The sequence below is a fragment of the Mugil cephalus genome, chromosome 23 (genome assembly GCF_022458985.1).
Source record: "Mugil cephalus isolate CIBA_MC_2020 chromosome 23, CIBA_Mcephalus_1.1, whole genome shotgun sequence".
Taxonomy (NCBI): Eukaryota; Metazoa; Chordata; class Actinopteri; order Mugiliformes; family Mugilidae; genus Mugil; species Mugil cephalus.
This window is the reverse complement of record NC_061792.1, coordinates 7,633,238-7,658,478: the sequence shown is the minus strand read 5'-3', so window position 1 is coordinate 7,658,478 and position 25,241 is coordinate 7,633,238. Positions and strand designations below refer to the sequence as shown.

The 25,241-nt window shown below is 44.2% G+C and overlaps 1 protein-coding gene across 2 annotated transcripts in view; it reads left to right on the top strand.

Annotated features, from left to right (window-relative positions):
- The window catches only part of LOC125000864 (interleukin-1 receptor accessory protein-like 1), a 244,235-nt gene that overhangs the window by 109,003 nt on the left and 109,991 nt on the right, over positions 1-25,241 (top strand). For both annotated transcript variants that reach the window (XM_047576582.1, XM_047576583.1), the window contains exons 3-5: positions 5,776-6,055; positions 21,518-21,704; positions 23,468-23,621. In XM_047576582.1, coding sequence (XP_047432538.1) covers positions 5,776-6,055; positions 21,518-21,704; positions 23,468-23,621 — 621 coding nt within the window. The remainder of the gene's footprint in view (positions 1-5,775; positions 6,056-21,517; positions 21,705-23,467; positions 23,622-25,241) is intronic.

Genomic DNA, 25,241 nt, shown 5'->3' with positions numbered 1-25,241 from the left:
ATCATGCTTTAGTGAGAGGAGAGTCGGCTTTGACGTAACTGTGTTCCACGCTCTGAATTTGCATTCGTGCGACCAATTACTTTTGGTGTCAAACAGTTTTCATAGAAGTCCTACCCTTGGTTTGGTTTTGGTTACAAGGATAAGAACCTTTTTATAAATGAGGCCCCAGTCTTTTACACAGTCGGACAAATGAGACAACACGTGGAACATAAAAACAAGGCAGCCTTGACAAATGGCCCTGTCTTTGTTTAACGGCGTGGTTAAGTCAGAATACGACCAGAAGACCCTATTTGGATGTGACGCCGAATGCGACTCTATTAAATCCCGACTTCTGTGCGGAGTGACGCGCAAACATTTGCTCTGTTATCATTTGCCGAAACATGACAGTTACCGTCTTTACAGCCGCAGGATTGCCGGGACCTTGGACGCGCTCGGAGACAGCCCCTGAGGAATTGCTCCTTTTCATTGATGGGTCGTTGGGAGATTTGGACGTAGCTCAGCCCCGCGAACCCAGCTCACGCCGGTCCCAGATGCAGAAGAGCTGCCGAGGTTGTTATTATCACTCAGCAGATTGGCCAATTCCCTCACCAATTGTGATCCGGCAGAATGGAAATCTGCCGAGCAGGGGAATGTTAATCGAGTTCAATTAGGCTTTGTACCATGTTTGTTTTCTGCCAAGAGATTATGCAGAATCCCTACCCTCACTTACCGAAATGAACGATAACCCTGTGTCAAAAGTCTGAAATTTGAGGATGGGTGGAAGATAACAGGTACGGGCTCTGGCAAGCTCCTCGTGGCAGCTGGGCTGAGGTTCAGCTTCCAAGAGAGATTCGTTTAGATTTTTTTTGTTGCTTTTTATTTTTTAAGAACTCCGTTGAACTGGACCTGTATTCATAACGCAGTGCGGTAATTGAACTGCCTTAGGGTGGTTTAAAAGGATATTTAATCCCACACTAATTTGTTGGAAAGACCCAACATTACATGTTATGTATATTTCCAGTGGTAATTAAAATCTTTATCTGATCCGTCTTTTTTTTTCTTCTTTTTTTGTTATCAGATGCATGCTAATATTCATATTGTTTCATTATTTCATTAAAAAAGTGTAATTTCCCCATTCAAGCGCATGTTATTTCATGTGTCACAGAAGCAGATATTGCCGGTTATTTTTCCCCATCCGGCTTGATATCATCTGCTGTACTGCGGTTGCGAAGTCAAATCAAGTGTTTTGCGACGGTTTATTCGCCCGTTTCGCATTCTGCGAGACATTATTTCACTTCAATAAGAGAGAAAATGTTGTGCTGTGAGAAAAAGAAGAGTGGACTGAGTGTTTATTTGCACTGCTGATGGGAGAAGCATTGACAGAGCCAGGCTGTCTGATGTTTGGCAGTGAAGCATTTACTGTGTTATTTTTTATTTTTTTATATATTTTTTTTTTTCTTTCGACAACCAGATCCAGTCTGTGCAGCCAAACTGCTCAGTGCGTCTCAGTAAATTTGTCTTTCAGTCTTCTGGTTTGGGCTAGCTGAATGTGTTTGAGGGCGGACAGACCAGTTTACGGCTCTGATGACCAAATATCTGCAGTATGCATGAGCTCCGTGTTTCTCTTTTGTGAGACTTATCAGAAACATATTGTTTCTTCATGTATGCCTTTGCTAAATTAATCTGCACTGGAGCTGCTGCCGCCGCTGCCGCTGCTGCTTCTCGCTGACCTTTCCCACTCTCCCGCTGTTTTTTTATTAGCTACGAGAGTAAAACACTTCAGAGTCTCAATTAGGACACCTAATTTGCAGTGAAACCGCCTTGGCTGTGGTTGTCTTACCTTAAGCCTTCAAGTTATTATCGTCCTCAAACTAATTAGCAAGTTCTAGATAAGCGTGGGGTTGACCTCCCTGTTGCCATAGCAACAGTTGATCACAATGAAACGGTTGTGCTGCCGGGCAGCTCACGCCGCCGCCTCCTCCTCCGGCTTTTCTGTTTGCTAAATTTTGTTTCTAGTTAGTCACTCTTTTGTACAATTTTGGTTTATTTTCCGTCGCCTCAATTCATTTAATTGAGGGAATCAAAAGGAGGTTTAGAGGGAGAATACAAAGCATCTGAAAACAGTGGGTGAAGTCGGATCAGGATCGTGCTGCAGGTTTATACATATATATATATATAAATAAAGATAAACATTTTAAATTGAACCTTTGGCTTTGCACTTCACACTCTCATTTTGAAGCAATACAAATAGTTCAGATAAGAAATGAGACTTAATTTCATCTGATTAAACAGGTGTTGACTGTATTTTCTTTTGGGGACGTGAGTTGCAATGTAATAAATCACAATGTACCGTCCTGAGACCTGGCGTCCTCGTATGGGGATATTATGTTTTGGGTTTGTGGCAGATGATTGTGCTTCATTTAGACCTGTTGTCCTCATGAGGAGACACTTTTGTCCTTCACGTAGTGGTAGTGAAGCGTCATTTATGCTTATTAACTCTAGTTTACTTCTAGTTTGACATGACGTGAAAATGTAAAATGTAAAAGTCTATATGAAGTGCTCGTTTGAGGACGTTGGGATTTCATCGTTTCACACAGTTTATTATAATGTGCAGTGGAATAATCCCTGTGTCCACATATGAGGACATCCTTTTTGTTTTGTTTTTTCAAAAAGTACTTCCTGTTAAAAGATGATGCTTAGTTTTTATACATATTAGGTCCTACTAATCCCAAATACTGTTAAAAATGCAGGATACTGTGTAATGATTTGAGTATTGGGTTATGCCCATAAATATTCTAAGGCTGTATATTGTAATTTTGTATCAGCGGTGAAGTGAATTCCAGAGCTAGCCTGTGACAAGGTGCTGTTTTCTTTTCTGTCGCACCAATTTCCCCATTTCTTCTCTTATTTCAATCACCTCAAGACAACATGGATGGAATGAACTGAATACCAACTAGCTTATGGAAATGAATCACCTATCAAGCAAGGAAGTCAAGCATGGAAATATTAAACTCCTAAAGCACCCACGGCAAAAAAAAATAAATAAATAAAAAAAAAATGACCACTTGGGCCTCTATTAGACTCGCGTTCCTAACCACTCTCTTCTCACTTTTTTTTTAAAAGAAGATATGAGAAAAACTCGATTCTTTATAGACAGAACCATATCAAACACAAATTATTGTTAGTTTTATATATGGAGTTTTTGACTAAACCTGGTGAGAATATTCAAAATTCGTGCCTTCTTTCTGCATTCCACTTTAATATATTCAAGTTTTTTTGGTATTTCTGCATCTTCAATTACGAATTTCTCACCCGTATTTTGATTATTGATCTTTCTCAGTAGAATCTGTTCCTTCAGGTTTTTTTGGTGATGGATTTTCCACTATCAAACTCTGCTGCAGCGGCCCTGGAAAATATGTGTGTGGCAATTTGCTGTCATCATTTTTCACTCCTCTTTCCCCAACACGTGAAGTGCACACCAGTGCTGCCATCCTCAGCGTGACCCTCAACGGCCCCACGCAATGCGGTACAATAACATAAATCAGCATGGTTAATCAGTCCCCCCACCCCTCTCCCCTCCCCTCTCCGGAAACACCCCTCCCACAGCTACCCCCCAACGCCTGACGCACTACCCGCGCCTCGCTGATTGGCGGGCGAGCGTCTTCTTTTGGTAAATAAAACATTTATAGAAGCTCAATTAGCGAAGCCTGTTGAGTTGGAGACAGCTGTGCTCGCCAGCTGTTTGTGAAGGAAGAGCGAGGTGAAGTGAGGGAAAAGAGAATAGCGGGAGATGGATGGGGGGGTAAAGTAGGTTCTGATACGGTGATGACACGCTTTGTTTCTTGGGAAACTTTTAATAATGATGTGTCTTCTATATGTAAAGCCTTTAAACTAAGTATCTTTGATCTCTTTTGAAATTGAAGTCGATATTTAAGATAAAGTAAAGAGAAGTGGAGTTGAGATTTCACTCCTTCTTCTTCTGGTCTAAATCATAGGTCTTCAACAGGGGTGTCGCAAAATCTTTAGTTGATTAGACATTGTAAATATATTAAGGCTGCACGATTCTGGAAAAAATATGAATCGCGATTTTTTTTGTTAGAATTGACTCTCGTACACCACCACCTGGGGGTTCTTCTTCATCCATTTAACTCTCTTTACCGCTGACTTCTCTCTGCTTCTCTCCATGACTGTTTCCACACACTCGACTGAAGGCGGGGCTTCCTCCACTGACGGAATCACGTGTTGTAAAGACAACAGTCAGCGGCAGTGCTGCCTTTAGGGGCGCTTGAAAAAATCCGGGAAGAAATGGCAGCATTTGTTTGTGATGCCGCTCGTGAAATTAAATGCTTAAGAATCGTTGTGTTTCGAAATGAGATCACGTGTAATGTATAATTACAAAAAGCATTAGGCCAAGTTTAATATAGAACTAATATAGTAGGGGGTCCCTACTTAATTTCTCCCTAAGACTAACCATGGTCTAAATGATTGACTCTGGGTTTTGTTCGCATTAGCGGGTGTGTTGCCTTCACATCTGCACACCTCCAGAATATGTAAAATGCATTTTTTTTTTTTTTTGCGGCATTGTAATCAAATTAGACTAGGTGGACCAGGTATGCTTTCATACTTTGGACCAGTTACACTAATTCTGAGACTTAAACCGTGTGTACTCAGAAATTGGTTCAGCTGCTTTTCCTTTAGCTTTGTTTTCAATGTGAATCTCAATCCAGGTCCATGTTGAGATGCTTTATTTTTAATGTGCCTGCATTGATCTGATTCCCTGCTTTCGGATCAGGCAGTATAGGTTACCATGGTGATTATTCCCTCAGTAAGATGTGAGCCAATTTTGAGATGCCAGAAATTGAGAGTTCAAGCCGTTGGGCGCTAGCTAAACCTGTAGTCTCGCTTTGTTATAATGGCCACGGGTCACATAAAAGGCATTTAATGTATTTTCTTTTCTGGATGTACTCGGTCATTAAAAATCGCATGTGGTTGCTCACTGTACCTGTGCTTTTATCAGCATTTCAATGTGTGAGTTTTACCTTATGGGCATTAGCTTGGCAGGGATTGAGTGTCAATTTAATATCAGATGTTTCTCATGAATCTCATATGCAGCTAAAGCTGGAAAATAAGTCCAAGAATCCCAGGCATCCATATGTCTGCTCTCCACGGATAATGCAATTATTATTCAATCTTCATAACTTTTCTTGACTGGCAGTTGGTGGGCTTTATTAGATGTCTTAACAGCGAGACCTCTATTGCTCAGCCTTGGCATCTGCATTGGCACAGTATGAGACAAGTTACTTTTTCCATTTATATGACAGCATTTGAGAGCGGAGGATAGTCTGATAGCTTTAGGAAATGAATCCAGACTCGCGGCAGCTTCTAATTTTCTCAGGTCAAATGTAGTTAAGTGCCATCACTGCCATTTAAAAGGATATTGATGGTGGTTTCTTCAGAGTTTATTGCATGTAAAAGCAATTTACGTTTGAGTGGGTGACACGAGTTAAATATAAATACAGTAATGTTTGTAGGTGAAGGTGGGGGGGACAATGATTAAATCTGACAATTGATATTTTAAGGTTATTTTTATCAGGATGATGCAGTAGTAATAAAATGCCCCACCAGAATATAAATGCAGTTATAAGACTTGATTTCTATCTTGCTTAAATTATCCATGAATTCACTGTGGCAGAAGGTTTTATGCACGTATTTACTGATTTGTTTGGTGTGTTTTTTATGAAAAGGAGACAAGACGAGCTCCCTTATTAATATCCCCTTTCTTTCTTATCCTTTCAGTGGAAGGCTGCACAGATTGGTCGGTGGACTACCTGAAATACAAAGTGCTTCTGGGGGAACCTGTACGGATTAAGTGTGCTTTATTCTATGGATATATCCGGGCCAACTACACCCATGCGCAGAGCACGGGACTTAGCCTCATGTGGTACAAAAGTGCTGGACACGGGGACTTCGAGGAGCCCATCAGTTTTGACGGCGCGAGGATGAGCAAAGAGGAGGACGCCATATGGTTCCGACCAGCGGAGCTGGACGATGTGGGATACTACTCCTGTGTATTACGGTGAGTTTTCCGTAAGAAGACGTCGCTAAAACCCTCCGCCATTTTGGGTTTGTTTTGCCAGCTGTATGTCTGTAAAATTAATGGAGTAAATAACATTTTCTGGAACCCTGTAGGCACGAGTAAAGCTCAGTGAAAGCCCTCCCCGGCTGATTTCTAATGAAATCTCTCATCTCCGGCCAAAAGAGCACTGGTCCTCGGCCCGCGGAGAGTCGTCTAACAGTACGAGGCCCCTTTGCTTCGCTTTATATGTTAAATTACTTCTTTACTCTCCTCTTGGGGACAGTAAGCCATTAGGTACAATTGGTGAATCCATAACTCTTCGGGGCCCTCGCAGGTCCCTTTTTGAAATCGTGATAACACGTGGAGTGAGAGTGTAGGAAATGGGCAGTCAGGAAAATGCAGCCAAGAAAAAAGAAGTTGGGTTCATCTTCAAGATTTTTCACCCCCAAACTGATGGAGAGATTAAGTAGGAACCCCCTACCTACAATATTATGTGTTCTATATAAAACTCGGCCTAGTGCTATTTATAAATTTACATTATTCTTATCATTTTACATTCAATAATAAGCTATTCAAATAATACACAGGTTCAAACATGTGCAACGGATTCAACATTCGAATTCTGTGTGAAACAGTGTCTAAGTTAATGTGTATTCAAAGAAATTTTAATTTGTGGGGGGAAATAAAAATATATATATGTATGAAAACTGTCTAATCAACCAAAGATCTTGCGACCCCGTCCTGCAGTAACTCCATGGACTCCCTAGGGGCCGCCCGTGCTCTATAATGTGGTTAAGTTTCTGTCTTTGAAGGACGCCATTACCACTGCCGCCCTGGAGCCTGGCAAGTTTGAAACCCATCTACCTGAAAGACTGGAGCGTAATCTTTTTAGAATTCAGAAGAATGCACAGAAACATTTATATTTTGCCCTGAGCACGAATGATTTAGGACGTTTCTCACACAGACACACTCGCACAAAAAAAAAAAAAAGAAAGAAAGAAAAGAGGAAAAATGTGCTCTTGAGTTGCATTCAGCACAGGTTTCCTTGTGTTTCACAAGCTCAATTCTAAGGGGGTTTGGACATTACTATTCAGCACCATTAGCACTCTCCCCTCTTTTGCTGTGGCGGCCGCCGTGAATAGAAACGGGCAGCGCCATTCCAACAATTCTCTATTCGGCGACATTGGCAGCATTTTCTGGAGGTAGACAATCAGTCAGCTCAGAGTTATTGTGTAATCACGCAGAAAGTAGAGCCATGAGATTTGATTTGGACGAGTACTCTTGCTTTGTCGCCAGTCTCCACCATTCAGAACCAAATTAAGGGGTAACACTTATTTGCCCATCATGGAGAGAAATAACAATAGTTCTGAATGCAGAGCGCTTTTCCGCCACGGAAGATTTCAGTGTGCTGGCATTTCTGTCGCCCATATTTGCTTTCTGCGAAAATTAACTCATTGTAGAGCCACTCTGCTTTTTTCCTTTTAACAATTTCAAAGTTCAACCGAGCAGACTCAACCCGTAGGACCCAAAGCCCTGCCCTGCTCATCAGATCGGATGGATGATTGTTTATTAATGAACGATGAAGGAAAGTTGAGAAATCGCGAAACGAGAACCCGCCAACGGTGGTTACTTTACCGTTCGCCACCACAAACATATCATTTAATTCCCGCTTTCCAATTTCGCCGAAGACGTCGCACTTCGAGGAAACCGAATCAGTCTGCTGCGTCGGTTGAACACCACGGTAACCGAAAGTTAAAATGCCAAAAACGTCCATTTGTCACGGCGTGTTTACTGTCAGTTCTGTAACAGTCGGGCTGAGAAAATAGACTGAACAGTGTTGCAGAGTTGCACACGCTTGATTATATAGTAATAACTTATTAACCTTGTAGGTAAAGGGCGTCTTCTCTTGACTGGCTCATTAGGCAGCTCCATGCAGCAGCATACGGTGGCTTTTAACAGGGGGAGGGGCCTGCTTAAAAGGCTTGGGAGGATTACTTTATTGGATACCGTGTGCGCGCATGTGTGTGTGTGTGTGTTTCACATGTTTGGTTTAATGCAGCGTTCTGAAGTGCATAGCAATGCATCAAAATCGACCACATGGGACCATCAAATTAGAATGATTTATGGCCCCGTGTTAGCATATACTGAGCGTTCTGCTGAGTGGAGTCACAATAATAATCCCCGGCCTGTGTACAGATGACTGAGCTATGAATTCTGGGAAAGAGACTTACACCACATTGGCACATGACAGCGTCTGATATCTTATAATCACACAGACTTGAGGGGGATTGACGCGGATCAAATTATTTTAGCCTCTCGACTTCAGCCACGTCTGTAAAATCCATAACTGGAGGCGGTGTTGGCGTCGCGCTGCGGACTCACAAGGGTGGCCATGATGTTTTGGCTCATCAGTTTGCACGTATCCAGCGTCAGAGATTAAAGATAGACACTCTGAAGTCACTTCACTTGAGCTGCTCTTCTTTAAGAGCCGCTCACCTTGAAGTGGCTCCAGCTTCACTTGTGTCACATTCACCTAATTTTTGACGACGTCCTGCATTAATCGCAGCTCGCGACCGCCGCCGCCGCCGTCACGTCGCCGTGACTCATTTCAGTTCCCGGCCGCCGCCGCCAAATCCGAGGATTGCTCGTCTCTTTTGTCTGAAGAGCGCGGCTCCTATAGACGCTCGCGTATGTTAACACGGCACGTTCGGATTAGAGTCTTGGCAGCGGTCTTCAGCTGAGGATCCTCGCCGTTTGAAAGCGCGAACGGTCCTCGGGAAGCAGGGGAGTCCGCCGTGGAACGAATGAGTCACGGCGCGATAAACCATCTCTCAGTGGGCGCGTTTCGTACCGGAGAACGCTGAAGACACTTCAGTCCCAGTTACTATAAGCTCTCACGGGGTTATTGTCGCAAAACCAGCATTGGTGGAGATTAGCAGATCTTAGAATCTTGTCGACGTCAGAAATAATCTTTCCGCGCACTTCATTCAGACGAATCCCCGAATCAACTGTAAAAATCCTGAAAATAAGAAAATATAAATAGTCGTTTTCGTTCTTTAGCCTGCTTACTTAACTACGTTCAAATAAATGCATGAAAATGCGGCTTGCGTCGCTTGTATCGTACACAGGCCTTCACTGCGCGGGAGGTCGAAAAACGTTTGCCTGATTAGACGTACGTAAGAGTGAGGCAGATGTTGCACGTGCGGCGCGCTAGCGGATATGTTCATCAATATGCATTGCCTCCCCGAATCTGTGTAACGTGCCGGAGAGTGTGCTTTGCGAGCAGCTTGGCAGCCTCGTGGCGTAATCCAGATGATGACACATCTGCGCCGATAAGAAAGAACCGAGACGTTTTGATAAGTTTTTTCACTCGGCAAACTTTTGAGCACGAAAAGCAGCCGGGGGAGGGAGGGAGGGGGGCAGCGGGCGGAAAAATGTGGGCGCAGATAAACACAATTACTTCCAATTCAAATCATCTAGTTTCAAGTGCTTCCTTAATCTTAAGAGGCAGGTTGTTAATAGTCCTTGAGTTATCTCCCTATTTAATTTGTTTGTTTTAGCGCTACGTGTTGTCATTTGTTAATATGGGATGTTGTAGCGAGGGTGTAAATGTGCTCTGTTTGCCCCCGTTTCATACGTTACATTACCCCCGTGACTCCGCGCTTCTGGCCTACCTCTCTCTTGACATACAACAGCCTGCCTGCCTGCCCTCCTCGCATCTTTGTGTATCTGCTCAGCTGCACTTAAGGGTGTCAGAGGGCGCCGTCGTACACTGGCGCGCGCACGCGCCGCGTCACGTCACTTCCCCGCTCCCCTGATATCAGCCGCCGCTGACAGGAACTTAATGTGCCTCCAATCTGTATGTGAAGGCAGCGCCGGCGCGCACGTTCTCATACTCAGCATTCTCGACATGCATGCTTGTCTCTTTCACTCTATTGGATTCTTTCTTACGCACACACACACATGCACGCAGACACATGATGAGGGGAACGCTCGCGCCGCATGCAGTGCACGAGTGGAAGGGAGCAGACGAGCGGAGGCAAGCGTCAAATCGAGGTCAGCGCTCAGCTGTTTCAGACGCAATACCCCAAGGAACTCTGGCATATGCAAAGCAGAGGCATCTGCAGTGGCAGTGTTTGTCACTTACTGTACAGCGACATAAAAGAAAGCACAGGCATGCGCCACCACCCGGGTCTTCTGGAGAAGGCTGCTAACTCCCCGCGCTGCTGCAGCAGGAGTCTCTGTAAGCCTATTGGCGTTATAAAGTTGCTAATTCCTGCTATTTTAACCTGACAGATGAGGAGAAAAGCCGGTCGACAGGAGCGGACACGTTTGGAAGTGGGACTTTTCTGCTACGTCGGATGGTGTTGGAAGCTGTACTTCCCGCCTAGCGTTCTGCAGATTCTCATTTTTACAACTTAAATAAACCGTGAGCTATGAGGGGGAGAGGTCTATCCGGCTAATCACCTATCTGATACTGAAAGAATGGAGATCTCGAGGTGTGAATTGCCTCATTGTTCGATTATTGACTGTTCACTGCACTTTGACTGCTGTGTGAAAAACTGGCCTTTAATCCACAAAGGCCCAGATCTATTCAGGCCACTCGCAGTGCATGATGGTCGCTGGCGAACGAGCGAGTCCTGGTTGAGGAAACGCCGTCAATCTGCTTTCTTTTTCAAATGAAAACATGCACTCAGTTAGCAATAAAGCAGTCACTTAGTCCAGAGCGCTTTGTCGACGTGGAGAGCGACAAAAGCGTCGGAGGCTCGTTTTAAAAGGCGTGTGGTTAAGAGAAATCCTCTTAAAAGCGTCCGTCAACCAGTCAAGCAGCATTTCACCGCCATGCCTGTCCTGACTCATGAAATCCTGGATGGAGTGAAGATTTGCTTTTGACCTTTCGGAGATCAAATGTCAACACTCCACGGTTGTAATGTATTAGACATTTGTGTGTTATCAAAATTAGCGCGCGGCATGTTGAGTTCAGGCCGACGACGTGTTTTGTGAGGTCATGGTAACCGTGACCTTTGAGCACCTAAATGTCAGCTCAGCCTCAAAATGAGAATTTTTTTTTTCCCCCTGTGCTGTTATCAGCCATAATGTGTTTTGTGAGGTCACTGTAAAATGTGACCTCCGAATACGAGTCCACGCGAGCATTTGTGTTACGACTAGAGATCGACCGATATGGATTTTTTTAGGGCCGATACCAAGATATTTGTAACCAATACTGCTTTTTTTCCTTCCATTCACCTGATATAAATGACACAATAATAACAAATATCACAATCCTTAATGTAACCAAAAACATTTAAAAAAATAAAAAAAGTCTTCTCTTTCATTAAGAGGCACTATGCAGTTTTTGTGTCGTAGCATTTTTGCGCAAGAACCTATACAAGTATGGGAAGCCTTTGTAGATGGGCGAGGTAAAATATACTGTAATTCTGACCAAAACTTCAACGCTTCAGTAATTATACAGTGATCCTTTTCTTGCATGTTTTCTTTCTGGCACAAACCCCAGCTGCAGTTGCATGCGCCACTCACGCACACCCGGCAATTGTCAACATACAAATGACGATCGTGGAAAGCGCGGGGATTACGGTGTCAGATTAAGGACAGCTGTAACAGCTCAGGGAGGATCCCACTCCTTGGCAGGTAGATAATGTCTCACCTTTGACCCACGCTCACCACTGCTGGCATTCTGCCGCCGGCCCTGGGCTTATTAATGGCTTCCCTGTATGTCCTGCCATGCCTTGGCTGTCACCAGCAAAGGACACTAGGATGGCGGGGAGATAACAAAGCAGTAGGCGTGCAGATGTGTGCGTCAATTCGACTCACCTAGCCTCTCACACATATAGCGTCGTGTGCAGAGAAGCCACGCGCAGTAGAAAAACGCTTCCCAATTGTCCCAGACCGCAGCCATGTTGACTGTATTAGTATTCGTGGGCAGGAGTGGTTGGTGATCTCTCAGGGAAGTGACAGTCAGAATGGGCCGTCTGGAACACTCTGTCATTCAGCCCCAGTCAGGGCCTGTCCAATTGATCCAGCCCAGCTGTCACAGCCAATGAGAGACACTAGACTAAGGAGCAGCAGGGACAGTTTGTGCTGCCAGGGGTTATAGATGATGTATAATATCAGGATGGTGTTTGCGATATAAGCTACCTGGCAGGAGACGATCAGTTAACCGGGGCCACGTGGCGTATCTTTGCCGGGTTCAGATATACCAGCGAAGTCTTGGTGAATGTTCATTCATGCAAAAATGTTCTTCAAATACAGAACGAATTTGGAATAACAGAAAATTACAATAATTCAATATACAATCTCGCTGCTTCCGTCGTGTCTCGGCTGCTGCAGTCCGTTCTCTTTTTAACAGCTCCAGATTAGTTTTCGCAACAGTTTGTACTTGAGCAGCTCGTCTGTATGTTCAGTGAACTTCGTTTATTGACCCGCCGTCGCACTTTTCAGCTGTTCGAGAAATAGAAAGTTATCGGCGCGTAAAAAACAATTGACAGTGCATTTTCTTTTGACCTGAGACCTTGAGAAACTGCTTGGGCGATTTGTTCGACGTTGAAAGTAAAATGTAGTAGCTTTTATGACGACTAATGCCCCGTCTAACTTTCATGATTTGCTGCTTTCGAAGGCCGTCTTATGAAGAGGCTTAGAGCTGCAACATTTTGCCAGTTCAGGCTGATGCGTTGGAGTGCGTTATTTGTAGCCAAGCCTGTGAGGCTGGCTTAATGTACAGTGGTGCTCTGATGTAAATGCTAATGTTAATAAAGTATGGTAACAGTCACAAAGGCAATTGTAGTTAGCAATAAGGGTAGGTAACTTAAAATGCTAATATCTGCAATTCATTGCAAAACATCATGGAAATGTCATTGGTTAATTATTAGATTTCGATGGAACATTTGTTGAGATATTTGTTTCTTATTCAAATGGTGAACCCTAAAGCCCCCCACTGACATGTTCAATTGATTCATTACTACACAGGATAAGATGTTGCAGTCCCTTGTGCCAGGATCCCAAGCAAAAGACATTTAGTAGCCCAGTTCAACTGAAAACCAGGCTAGCAGTCAGTTAGCGACCAACAAGAAGACACCAGCTAACTAGCCTAGCCAGCGATAATAGGCAGTATCATTGGGGTTTTCAAGTGGGCACCTGCTTTTCGGATGTTTCCAGGCTGCTATCGCTCAATCGCATGACTTTCAGCCACCAAGAGATTAGCTTCGCCCTTTTTCCTGTTATTCAACAAGCTACACAAAAGTGTCAGTCGAGTGTCCAAGCTACCTCTCTCCCTGGGAAGGGAAGGGAAGAGAAGAGAAGAGAAGAGAAGGGAAGGGAAGGGAAGGGAAAGGAAGGGGTGGTATGAGGATGCAGACCCTGATTCGGGGAGGGGATGGGGACCGAGGATACAGAACTAAACCACGACCTGCATGATAGCTAAACCGAACCTATATAAATGTAATGTGTTTGGTGTTTTTAGAGGTTATGAGAGGACTGATGCCAGAATGCAGGCAGCAGTTATTCTCAGTACCCAGGCGGGTTTTAGTTAATTGTGTGGTATGGATTTGCCAAGCGGCTTCGTCCACCAGCCAGGGGTTATTGATGATGCTCCCCTACGTTCAGTATTCTTTACACCTGTATAGAGAGACCGCAGTGTCGACACAGTGTTTGGACAGCCTTTTAGTTGGCTGTATGTGCTTTAGCAGAGGCTGCTCTCCAGCAGCCATTGTCTGATGATGTATGGGCCGCTGTTTGGGCTTTGGCCACCTTTCACACTGCGTGTTATTCAGCCTCATGATGTGGCTGTGTGAACTTTGCCAGGTATTCACTGCGGGCGTCTGATGTTACAATGGCAGCGTCGAAGAAGATTGTGCTCTTGAAACCACTTTGGATAGTAATAGACTTTCATCTGTGGACAAAGCAACGTATTCAAAGTGCTGCTAATTTGTTTGCAACTTTTGAATCTGTTGTTTGTTTTCTCTTCACTGATCCCTTTTCAAACTCTTCTATTATAGCTTTGAGATAGAGATGTGTTAGTGCTAGTAATGTGTCAGCAAATGGCTTGAAGCTTTTTTTTTTCCCCATTTGCGCATTATAGTCATCAAGTGTCATCAACCCCTTCTATACTGCCAACAAGCATGATTCACAGACAATATAATAAGGACTTGTTGCACGTGTGTGCCATACATTTAGTTAATGGATTAGGTCCTTAGTCATTCTGTTACACTAGGCTTGATGCATTTAAAGATGCATTACTAATGCATTAGTAATCACCTATTCAACACGTTGCTCCTTTTAGGGCCACTTAGCAAACCTCGAATTGATCCATAAGATGTGCATTTTGAGTTGCAGCACATTGTCTCCACTCGTGCCGAATCTAACGTGGGTATTTTAGTATTTGGATTAACCACACAGCAACCTCTGAGGCTGAAAAATGAAGTGCCAAAATTGCTCAAATGGCCCATTTCAGGCCGGCTTCAAATCAAGTCAATCCCCGTAGATGTTAAAATGCCCAGTTTTAGATCCGAAAATAAACATGTTCGCCGCCTTGTACAAAAAAAATAAATAAATAAAAATTTTGATCTCGGTAGCTGTACTTTCACCCACCAGCGCGATGCGTCACCTCTTCGTCCAATTTCGAATTAGCCACAAATTAGATGGAGTGAGGCGCTGCCGCGGTGGCGACAGCCGCTGCCGCCCACGTCCACTCGTCCGGCACAGCCACTCTTCAGGAATCCTGTGGTGATGTCACAGAGCGCCTATTTTCTGCATGCAATCAGTGGAATCAGCCCCCACCTCCAGGTGGTTATGATGCAGCTCTGTAACACTCTCGTTGGCTGGCACACATGTGAGCAAGTTACCTCGGTTCTTTCAGCTTCGTACATTTATATCCACAATAGCCCTTGCTCTTCTATCCTTAGTACTTCCAAACTAACATTATTATTGTTAGTTTTACTAATCTGTTAGGTATGCTAATCATCTAACTAAAGCCATTGCAAAACAAGTTTGTGTTCTTTATTCCCGCTTAGCTTACAGATCTCTTTCAAAAGTGTGCTCGCTTGAACACACCAACAGTTACTCCATTCAGAAAATCGAATTCCAACGTTTCTAACCAGCTCTACACATTCTCATTTTGACCTGTGTTTGGTTCTCTTTCGCAGGAATGACAATATAGGTTTAATCCGCCATGTGCATGCTTTGCAGCCTCAGCCAATTCCACCGCATGCCCTTTATGCTACTTCAGATTGTACATTTGTCCTACGCTCGATTCCATTTGATTAAGCCGGGCTCAAATTGCTCCTGGCTACAGGGAGCAAAAAAGGAGAAAAGGTTGCCTCTGGAGATTTAGCTCTGGGAGACCTCTCGACTCAAACCACAATATGCATGACTACTCAATCTGGCAGAAGGTCATACATGGACGGTTTTATTCATTTTCAGGATCAATATTTGTTCATCCTAAACACAAATGCAAGGGAGGTTTGACTGTTGGGGAGGTTCTTTATTTCAATCCAGATGAGTTTTATTACACGCCGGCGAAAGGTTTTCCCATCCCGGACTGAGGGATTTCATTCAGTCCCAGCCTCAGCATTGCCTCCCCATATGTCCGGCCTCTCGGCTCTCCTGGTCCACGCTGAGCAGAGGAAGTCATCAAACAAGATGCCAAACCGTCGGTATCTGATAGCAGGGACACTGACCTTCTCATCCTCATATCTGATGGTGCTTTTTATCTGCCAGACAAATGTCAAAAATACCATTCCCCAAGCACAATCACTTTGGCACCGCGGCCAACTTTTCTCCCCCCTGCCTCCCCCCCACCCCCTATGCCTGCCCCTACTCCCTCCCCGACCGGATTGTGAGCCGCGGAGCTCGAAGCGAGACATCTGCAATACCACAGCTGTCACTCAACCGGTGATATAGAGGAGAACTCACACGGCTCCGCCGAGTCCTAGGGGCGAGAGAATAATGGGGAAGCGTTTGGGGCTGAGGACGGAAAGTTGATAAAAACTTCATAAAACTCAAAGAGCTCATTTAAATTTTTACTGTTCGAGCATATTGGGAAGAATTTGACAAGGTGTTATTACTACTGTACTGGCACAGTGTCTCAGTGTCCAAAGCAAATGCATTTATTTATTAGGTTATGTATATTTTTGAGAAATACAAAGACACATTGAACTCATTCGTTAGTCCCCTCAGTCATTTTATTATGTATTTGACACAATTTGACACGTTAAATGCTAATGCTAATGGTCTCCATCCATTGCATTAGAGTTACTAAACCGAGAAAGAAATTTTACCTTTTAGTGTTACCTACTTGGTCTCATTAGTAGTTGTCCCAAAGTTGCCTTATGCTATGTGGATGTAGTGTCTTCTCTTAGCTAGGGGGGATGTAGTCTCCCTAGCGTTGGTTGGTCCAATCAATTTCACCGTCCAATCAATTTCCCATTGGCCGAACAGTCACTAGTGTCACTTCCATAAAGAGAATGGCACTATATCTATAACCTTCCATGATTAAACTGTGGTTTTTCACAGACAACACTTTACTTTGCATACATTTTACCTGGATCAGCTCCAGACACAATGCTAAATAAAGCATACAATACACTGTGTGTAAAGAAGTTATTCAGAAAACATGGAGGGCAGTTGAGTAATTTAACTAAATATATCTGTACTAAGCAGTATATTTGTTTCACATAATAAGTGATGAGTATATATCAGGCTCTTATCCACAGTAAATAATGACACGGTAGCTTTTAGAGACACCCTGATTCATGTTCTCACCAGTTGCCGAGAACATTTCTCACTTACATCTCCCGGACAAAACTGCTTATTTCCTCCTCCAAAATCATAATGACATTCAGCACCACCACAGTCCTCTCCTCTCCCTGGAATTACTTGTTTATATTTTCTCACCAATGCAACCCATACCCCGAGCGCAGCGGCCCATTCTGGCAACAGCCCTGACAGTACGAGATGGTTAGTTTGTATTTGATATGCAAAGCAGTATAGCTGCTCGTACATTACACCCAGAGGGCCTGGGGACCAATGAATAAGGTCATGACAGAGTTAGAAGGGAATACAATGGAGACAAATTGTTTATGCTTGTTATGAAATCAGGTTGCTCGCATAAAGATGAGTTGGGGGGTGTTGTGGAATGGAAAATGAGTTCCCTGAAGGCATCGACTAGAAATGACTGAGTAATGCGTTTGCACACAAGAAGTGCTACTGTCAGTTTGAGACATAGTACTCAAGGGGAGGCTTGAAGGAATTCTTTGGTTAATGTTATTTTGGGGGAAAGTTGTTGGTTTTGCGCATGAATATCTTTTGAATCGTGTATATTTAGGAAAATTGAAGCTTTGCCGTTGGTTGTGGAGAGACTGTGCGGTCTGTCAAGGGGTTCTTAAACTGCCTTGGTAAATCTGTCTGGCTTTGTCTCAAATGTGAGGTTAAATAATAAGAGGCACACATATATATTTATAACTGGGTACGCAAGGTTTAACGGATGTCAACTTGTGACCTGAAATCGTTTTACCTTTGTTGCTCATGACAGAAAAAAAGAAAAAACAGGCAGTAAATATCAGAGCGGAAGGGAAGCAGGTCTTGTAAATAAAGTTGTATTGATGTTGGGCGCGACTCTACATCCGAGCATCTTCGGGAGCTGTGTGTAGACAGACGCGGGCCCGTGTTTTTCACAGCGTGGCAAAACTAAATTACCCGCAGAGGTGTGTGTTCCTCCCCGAGAAATCGTGTACTACAAGGCTGGAGAGAAAAGGGCGCTCGGGCAGGCGGAGGCAGAGACCGACCGCAAGCAGAAGAAAAAGGACGGGGAGAGAAATGTCGGACAGTAATTGAGGAAGGAGCTGGCTGTTCCAGCGCCGCAGACAAGTGCGACACTCTCAGACAGGGGCTAAGTAGGAGCAAGTTGGACCACAGTCAGATTTGGGGAGGCAGGGTGCTTAATCATCCCGGGTTTGGTGCCGGAGTTGACAGGTGAGTTATGAGCGGGCGCTACAGGTAGGAGTCCACTGCTCACTGTGACCTTCGCTCTGGCTATAAATAATGCAGGGTCCATAAAATACTGATTTAGGATAACTGCGCCGGCTCTATCTCGGTCTGGGTTAATCTTGTCTGAGAAGTCAGCGCGAGACTACTAGGGGTTGACACAACATGTGTCATGGAAGCTGTTGTCACCAGGGTATAGTACCCTGAACCGAAGGAACTGTAGGAATCCAATCTCATTGTCTTCTAACTGCTCAACTTTTCTAAGACTTGTGACAGTCTGTCTTAAACTCTGTTTGATGCCGATTGGCTGTTGACCCTCTAAAGCCAACGCTGCATCTGCCGCATCCAGACCCCATTAACTGCTGAGCTCTCTCGGGAAAGATCAGATCTTTTTTTTTTTTTTTTTTTTTTTTTTTTACATCTGCTCTCCACATCCTGATGTGGGCTTGGTCGTCACTCTGACCCAGCTGCAGGCATGTCACCATGCACCTGTAAATTCAGTACGTCAGATCATGTCAAGAGGCAATCGGATGAGGGGAGATGCGAATGGGTGCGATTTCGTGTCAGTTTGCCCGAGAAAGCCTGAACCAACTGAGGCGAAACATAACACAGGATGGAATGCGGAGGAAAACGGCACACTACTCGAAGAAGGTGCAATCAGTGACTGAAGTTGTTGTTCTTGATGAGTTATTAGTTAAGTGGGAAGGTGTGCAGAGCATGTCTCTTTCCTGTTATCTTGCATCTTTGCAGTTAAGCACATTGCCAATCAACTGCATCGATAGTCCGGTTATCAGACTTGCACCACTGTCGTAAAAACTTGTGTTGTTGCATAAAACTGAGTATATATACCTTTCCAGACGTGCAAGGGAACTTAGAGTGGTACTGCTTTAATGTAAAATTATAAGTCTCGTCTAGTCTGGCCTAGTCTTTGTCTTTGTCTTGGCAAATGTGCCAAGATTTGTAGTTTACAGGTCCTCATAAGTACTTTCTGGCGTTGGAAGGAAATAGTAACGAGATTATAATTAAAATAATGAGAATTCTATGCATCTCTGTTACCTGATTACAGCGTAAAATGCATTTCATGACATTAGCCCCAGGTAAATGTCACTCATCTATATTTAAATGTTAGAGACTTCCAAAGGTAAAGCCTAAATGTTACTGTACTGCGTACGTTAATATAGCATGCTTTATTAACTCTCCAGAGGGTGAACATATGTGGCGCGCTCATCTCTCTGTCCAGTAATGAAACTGTCTTGAGGTAACCTTTAACGGACCTTCGGACCTTCTCGCCTTGTGACGCCGGCTTCGCCGCGGAGACAGTTCCCCGACAACGTCACCGTTACTTGAAAGTCAGCTGTAACAAGTAATCAGCAATTATTTCATCCTCCAATTTTATATTAGAGAGGAGTTGTTTTAATTAAGAGATTCATTAAGTTAGTTCATTAATTTCCCCACAGGTGCCCTGGATTCCCGGGAGAATTTCAAATCAATTCTACGACCCATTATTTAATATCAGATGGAACGGCTGCCGAGTTAAAGGGCAGGTTTCATATTTTCATTCTGCTTCACACTCTGGTTTGGTAGATGCGTTGTCAGTCAGTCAAATAAAATAAAAACATATACATATGTATAGAAAGGAACTGCAAAATCCCATGAGAGCATTCCAGTAAGGAGATACCGTGGTATGCTCCACGCTATGCCAATCATAATCATTTCGGCAACTGACCATTGCCGATAATTTCATAGAATTTGCTGCATATTGCATTTCAAGTCCTCTACCTGCCCTCCAGCTGTATACCATAGCTGTCAGGCTGACACTTCTCCGAGTTGATGCATGCAGGATGCTATCTATCATTGCCACGACATTGCACAGCCCCTCCAGTTTGACACATTTGACAGACACCCTCACCCATTAATGCCGCGGTAACACCTAGCTTGTTACCACCGCATGTGTGGTGCGCAGAGTTCCACGAGCGCTCGGTGCGTGGTGTACAATTAAGTCTTTGGAGAATTTTCCTCCTCGTTCCTCATGAATATTACTATTTACTGTACCTGCTGAGCGAATGGTCGAAAGATCGCCGAGCTCTTTGGGCTCAAAAGGCGTCGTGATGGATGTGAAGCGCTGGAAAGACATCGTAGGACAAAGTGTTGGCCCGCGCCATCGATCACTCATGCGGAGCAGATGACACAATTCTCTCCCCCTCTTTCTCCCAGCCGGCGAGTTTATCAGCGCTGCCCAGAATATTTAACAGGGAAGAGAGCGCACCCGTGGGATCTCATTTGCACAGGTGTCCATCTGGTAGAAGTTGTCTGGGATAATCTCCACATCATGTCACATTTGCATCGGAGCTTCGTGGAAATGGCGCACTTAAGAGGGGCCACGCAGGCGGCGTTGGGCAGCGCGAAAGGGCTAGGGATTGTTTGCTGATACTGTAGCAAAAGACCAGCGTGTGTTGCACTAATCCACGAGGCAGCTAATGCTTCGCAATTATGTAAGGATTTAACATGTTTGTAATTGTTTGTTGGTTCAGCTCAATTTGTGTAACCAGCTTTAGTTAGAAAATAAGCAGCGAGATTTTCCTAAACGCCGCCAATTTGTTTGGTCTTTTAACCAACGGGGATTTGCTGCAGTCAGGCTGGAGTAGTTGTCAATTGTGACAGTCTTATTAGCCAGTTTGGGCAAAGAAAAGGTGCCGTTATTGAATGCATTGATCATCGAGGACCTTTGCTTCTGTTCCCCTCCTTCAAATAGCGCAACTTTCGCAGCGAATCAATTTGTCCATCGATCCCCGTGTTCTGTTAAGAATTACTCAAGCAGCAGATCCGATCTCAAAATCGCTGTCCCATTAATGACCCAAACAGGATCGCTGCGAATGCTTAGCAGCTGTATCTTTTCCTCTCGTGTGGCTGCCTCTCTGGGGCGGGCGTGGATCCGATCGGGATCCCCGGAAGATTGTGCAGAACGCTGGTTTAATATTTGCAGACTCCCAACAGGGGAGCAGCAAAAAAAAGGTGCGCCACAATGCCAGGCAGTAAAATGAAATGTTTATTCCAGCGTGGATGAATACTCACCAGTACGTGGACCCAGGCAGGCATATAGTCCCCAAACATTACAAGTAATCTTGCATTTTACGCCTCCTCTCCTTCGAGTTATAAATTCTCTTCTTTATGTATATGACCTGAGCAGTTACAGTACATCAATTGTAGCAAGTAATTTTCTGCTAGCTGGCACTGTGTCTGCTTAACACGGGAAAACAAAAAGGCCCAATCAATCTTGAAGTGGTGTTGACATTCGGAGCTGTTGCTTCATAATACCACATTGCCCTTCGAACATATCTGTGTACGCTACAATAGTAGTGCGTGGGGGTGGAATCGTCGCCCATTACCGGTCAATGGGTGATGAAACATGGTGTGTCCATATTAAGATGACGGTTTTTGCCTAAAGTAAATGCTTTATCTTCGCAGAAACTCAACATACTGCATGAAAGTGTCCATGTCTTTGACGGTGGCGGAGAACGACACGGACCTTTGCTACAACTCCAAAATGAGGTTCTTCGAGAAGGCGGAGCTAAGCAAAAGCAAAAACATCACCTGCCCAGGCATTGAGGATTATATACAGCCGGGGGTGGAGCCGGAAATTGTGTGGTATAAGGTAAGTTTTTTTTACGTTGGCTAAGTTCAAAATGACAAATTCTGACCGTCACGTCTGCCATTTATTGAAATAGTTAATGTCAGCTGTATCTAAACCTAATTAGCATTAGCATAGCTGTTTGTGAAACTAAAAGGCTCCCGGCGTAACCGACCCGGGCGGACCTCCTATATCTGACAGGCCACTCTGACGGAGCTGCGAGGTGCAGCTCGGAAGCCAATTCATCACCTGCGAAAGTGTGCTGGATTAGGCGGCCAGATCCCTTCGCTTCCCCGCGGAAGCAAATTAAAATGGCAGATAATGACTGTGGGCTCCGCACCCTCCAGTCGCTGGCTCCCGTATCGTCAGCGGGCTGATTGAATCCAGCCCACAACCCACAGCAGCGTGCCCCAGTTTTCTTTGCCTGAGGAGGCCCAAAATCTCACGGTCCCCGGCTTTTTCAGACTTTTGCACACAACCCCGAATGCGACGCGCTGCAGAGACGGAAAACGCAACGCGTTGCAATGCGTCCGCCTGCCGTCTGATTCTTCCCATCTATTCACCCCCCAGCTTTTACCCGATCAGCCGACGCACCAATGAGCCGCCGATGCCGGAATGAGACCAGTCAGTCAATAAAGCCTTACCTTTGCCGTTCACCTTGAGCTCACAAACCGTATTGCTTCCTATTAATGCTCATATAGGAACTATTTCACAGATGATCTGCTGTAGAATCCAAACACACCCTGCAAAATTGAAAAAATAATAGTCAATCAGGCAGCATCGAGGCCAATACAGAGCACCCGCATGTTCTTCTCTCACTTCTCATGTTGTTTTGTGAGACGCCACCGTCTCCACGCTCTGGACACATGTCAGTCAGACTTGGTTCCATCTAAATATTTCATGAAACCTGCTGGATACACCATGTCAGCGGTTGGTAGTTTGACATCTGCTCCACTCTTATCTGTTTGGATATAAACTGGAGTTATATACTGAGTTACAACATTACCAAGTATCATTTTTCATCAGTATATTAAGAAAGAGTGTCAAAAGACAGATAGGATATCACACAAAACACATTGAGTCTGGACTGGACTCACACTTCCTCATTAATCAGAGATTAAGCAGCTGAGTTATAACAGCTTGTGTGACTCTGCACTGGATAAAAAAACAAGGAAAAAAAAAACATTTTAGCAACAAAGTAATCAGAGACGCTTTTAAATCGCAGAATATTGCACAAATTACAAAAACATGCCAGGAGACCGAGTGACCAATGGTTGCCAATTATTCCGCTCCGCACGAAGATAACTCGGGGTACTCTCTGTGTTTGCACGCAAAATTAATTAACAAACCTTTTGCTTGATTTTTTCCCCCTACAGATTGTAAAAATGGAATGACTTGGCCTCAAATTACATTTTTTTTTTTTTTTTTTTTTGTCAGCTGGGTTAAAGCTTTCGATTTCCTGCTTACATAGCTGATTGCCTCTGATTGGGCAGCCCTAAAGATGTTATTTAGGAAGCATTTGCTGCCTAGGACATTAAGTATTTTGATTTTTAGGAAAGAATGTCCACATAAATGTAATGATTTTACAAATAGATGGTGCAGCCCAATCCAATACAAATGTGTGCAGTGGTATGCGACTTCTATACAATATCAGCATTTAGTTTTCTTATTCTAAACCTAAAGTGTGATATTTCTTCTCTGTTGCTAATGCCCTATAGGAAACCTACCTTGTATTGTAATATATTTGCTTCATCCTAATTCCCTTGTCTTCATGTTTCTCTTAAAAGGAATGCAAGCCAAAGCAGTGGAGACAGACCATAGAGAGGAGGAGAGACATTCTGTCCATCAAGGAAGTACGAGAAGATGACATTGGGAATTACACCTGTGAACTTCCTTTTGGGAACTTTGTGGTGCGGAGGACTACTGAGCTGTCAGTCACAGGTAAAGAAAAACCGCGTATAATGTACTAGGAATTCTTCGGCTGCAGTCGTGTCAGCTTTCTGAAGGTGTTTGCCACAGAATCTGCCGCCAAAAACAAAAGTCATTGCCTAATATTTGTTTTTTCTTTATTCTGAGCTAAAATAATTACACAAAATATCCTCATTATTGCTTCCCTGCGTCGCGTTCGGTGATTATTCTCCGCTGATCGGGTTTTTGTTTTGTTTTATTTTTACACTGAGATAAAAGTCGCTCCAGGTTGTTTTTTTGTTTTTTTAAAAACCGGAGCTGTTAAAAGCTGATCCTTGCACTTTTTCAAAAAAAATAAATAAAAAAAATGTTGCTGTCAATAGCGCCGCTGTCTCGGTGACTTCTGGGCTGCTTTAATTGCTAAGGAATAGAATTCACACGCAGCCACTTCAGCACTTTTCCTTAAGGCTGTTGAAATATTTAAGCCTGAACCTAAAGTGGGTGACAGATTGCTTGTCTCTGACACTGTCACAGCCAAGGTTGACTCCCCAGGCTCCGTGGATAGGGAGAACGCCAAATTTACAGCTTAATTATACACGTCCCTTTTTCTAGGATGCGATCGGAGTTCGTTTTCCCAAGTGACGTTTCTCATCAATAAATAGCGGCTTTAATTTTTTTTTATTTGAAAACTGACTCTTATGTTAGATCTCACACAAGATTTTTCACATCATGAATCTTCAAAAATAACACCACTTGCCCGATTTAAAACGATACTGCACCACTGATAAAATGCGCCGGTTTAAAAGTGTAAGCGTTCTATGGAGCGAAAGTGTCCCTGCGCCTTGAACAATTTCACACGAGCGCAGCTTCTCCTCGCTGTGACTCATGTGGCTGCAAGGATGCAAACAAATGCTCGATGACGCAGGCCGAAGCACGACCGAGGGAGAGGTGAGGAGGCTCGGGGATGGAGGGTGGAGGGCGGCGGTTGGGTTTCGGAGCGGTTTTCGGCGCTTGCCGTCGACCGCCGCTTGATTGCGCTTTGTAGGAGGTTGAAAGAGTAAAAGAGAGACTCCGGTGAAGGCCCAGCGAAGTCATACATCATGTTCTCACCAGCCTCAACATGTCGTCCTGAGGGAGTACTCTTAATCTCTCTATCTACTTTGGAGACAGTGAGCATTTCAAAAACAGGTAGCGATAGATGATTGATTATTTGGCCAGCGCAGCAGAAGCATCATCACCAGCGTCTGAGGCTTTTCAGACACTACATCCAGCGTGAATGGAGGTGTGAACGTGTCTCTTTTTTTATCCCTGTGTTCGTCTGTCCAGGATGTAGCATGACCCTCCCCCAGTAGGATATAGTCCAGGCTAGACAGCCATCAGGTGGCAGCAGAAAAATGACTAATTCTTTGCAGTAGTAGGTCACAGACTGCACCGTTCTGGATGTAGAGATGCAAATGAAGAGTTTCACCCTAGCCAGACCTTTACTGTAAGTTACAAGACCCTATTTTGCCTCAGGGCTGCAAAGTATGATACAAGTACTCATTGTTCTTTCTGAACTTTTTATCCTTTTATGTTTTGTTTTTTTTTATCTTTGGAAGGCAGTGTCGGTGTTCACTCTGCTTTTGGCTTGACTGCTCCCCTTTTAGACAGAAT